General features: G+C 49.3%; 1 protein-coding gene across 1 annotated transcript in view; it reads left to right on the top strand.

The window, feature by feature from the left end:
- Positions 1 to 225: 225 nt before the first annotated feature.
- Positions 226 to 430, top strand: part of CTCF (CCCTC-binding factor (zinc finger protein)) — a gene marked incomplete at its 5' end in the record, with an annotated part of 13,528 nt that continues 13,323 nt past the window's right edge. Inside the window, one exon of the mRNA XM_010132717.1 lies at positions 226 to 269. Within this exon, the coding sequence (XP_010131019.1) occupies positions 226 to 269 (44 nt within the window). The remainder of the gene's footprint in view (positions 270 to 430) is intronic.

Raw genomic sequence — 430 nt, 5'->3', positions numbered from 1 at the left:
GCTGGCTGGTGTCAAGTACTGACATCACCTCGAGTGCTTCAGGCTCTTTGTCCATATGGATTTGCTCTGCCTTGAAAAGCTGCCAGGTAGGAGAGGCCGGATCCCTGCAGGGAGTGCACATGGAGCCGTATTTCTGGGTGTCTGGTGCCCTCTGCTGCTGCCCACTGCATCATGACAGCTCATTAATAGCTGTCCCTGCCTGAGCAGGCTGAGGAACAACGTGAGCTGTGGTGTTCTCACGGCAGAAGAGGAGGGTACTAGAAAAGGTCGTTGAGTAAAACCAAGGACTCTAAAAATAATAACAATTACATGGCTTGTGATTCTTGCAGCTAATGCAGACTGACAGCCCTTTTCTTCACAACTGTACATTTAAACCTGTGTATTTCACAAGCGAGTGTGAAAAATTCGGGGTGGGTCATTGCAAGCTGTG

This window comes from Buceros rhinoceros, unplaced genomic scaffold, assembly GCF_000710305.1.
Source record: "Buceros rhinoceros silvestris isolate BGI_N320 unplaced genomic scaffold, ASM71030v1 scaffold133, whole genome shotgun sequence".
In the NCBI taxonomy this organism is placed as follows: domain Eukaryota; kingdom Metazoa; phylum Chordata; class Aves; order Bucerotiformes; family Bucerotidae; genus Buceros; species Buceros rhinoceros.
Note: the sequence above shows the minus strand (reverse complement) of the source record. Positions and strands in the feature narration are given on the sequence as shown.